The sequence below is a fragment of the Etheostoma spectabile genome, chromosome 21 (assembly GCF_008692095.1).
Source record: "Etheostoma spectabile isolate EspeVRDwgs_2016 chromosome 21, UIUC_Espe_1.0, whole genome shotgun sequence".
Lineage (NCBI taxonomy): Eukaryota > Metazoa > Chordata > Actinopteri > Perciformes > Percidae > Etheostoma > Etheostoma spectabile.
The window spans coordinates 19,942,152-19,942,388 of record NC_045753.1 but is presented as its reverse complement, the minus strand read 5'-3'; the positions used below and the strand labels follow the sequence as shown (position 1 = coordinate 19,942,388).

Sequence of the window (237 nt, the reverse complement as noted above, 5' to 3'; positions counted from 1 at the left end):
AGTGAGTGAGTGAGTGAGTGAGTGAGTGAGTGAGTGAGTGTCCATATTTAGAATATTTGTCTTATACCATTGCCTTTGATTTGTTGTCCATTGGTTGAGCCATCTTGAACACCATATCCTGCAAAAAAGATCACAGTGTGACTATATTGTGGCAAAGATTATTAAATTAAATTAGAATAATTTGAAAACAAGATGCTAACTGGTAGAGAGAAGCATGCAACATCTACCATTAGATTT

The 237-nt window shown here is 35.0% G+C and overlaps 1 protein-coding gene across 17 annotated transcripts in view; it reads right to left on the bottom strand.

The window, feature by feature from the left end:
* Nucleotides 1–237, bottom strand: part of cmn (calymmin) — a 37,392-nt gene that overhangs the window by 16,456 nt on the left and 20,699 nt on the right. For 2 of the 17 annotated variants that reach the window (XM_032502408.1, XM_032502413.1), the window contains one exon: nt 68–118. The exons of the other annotated variants lie outside the window; for them this stretch is intronic. In XM_032502408.1, the coding sequence (XP_032358299.1) occupies nt 68–118 (51 nt within the window). The remainder of the gene's footprint in view (nt 1–67; nt 119–237) is intronic. 17 annotated transcript variants of the gene reach the window in all.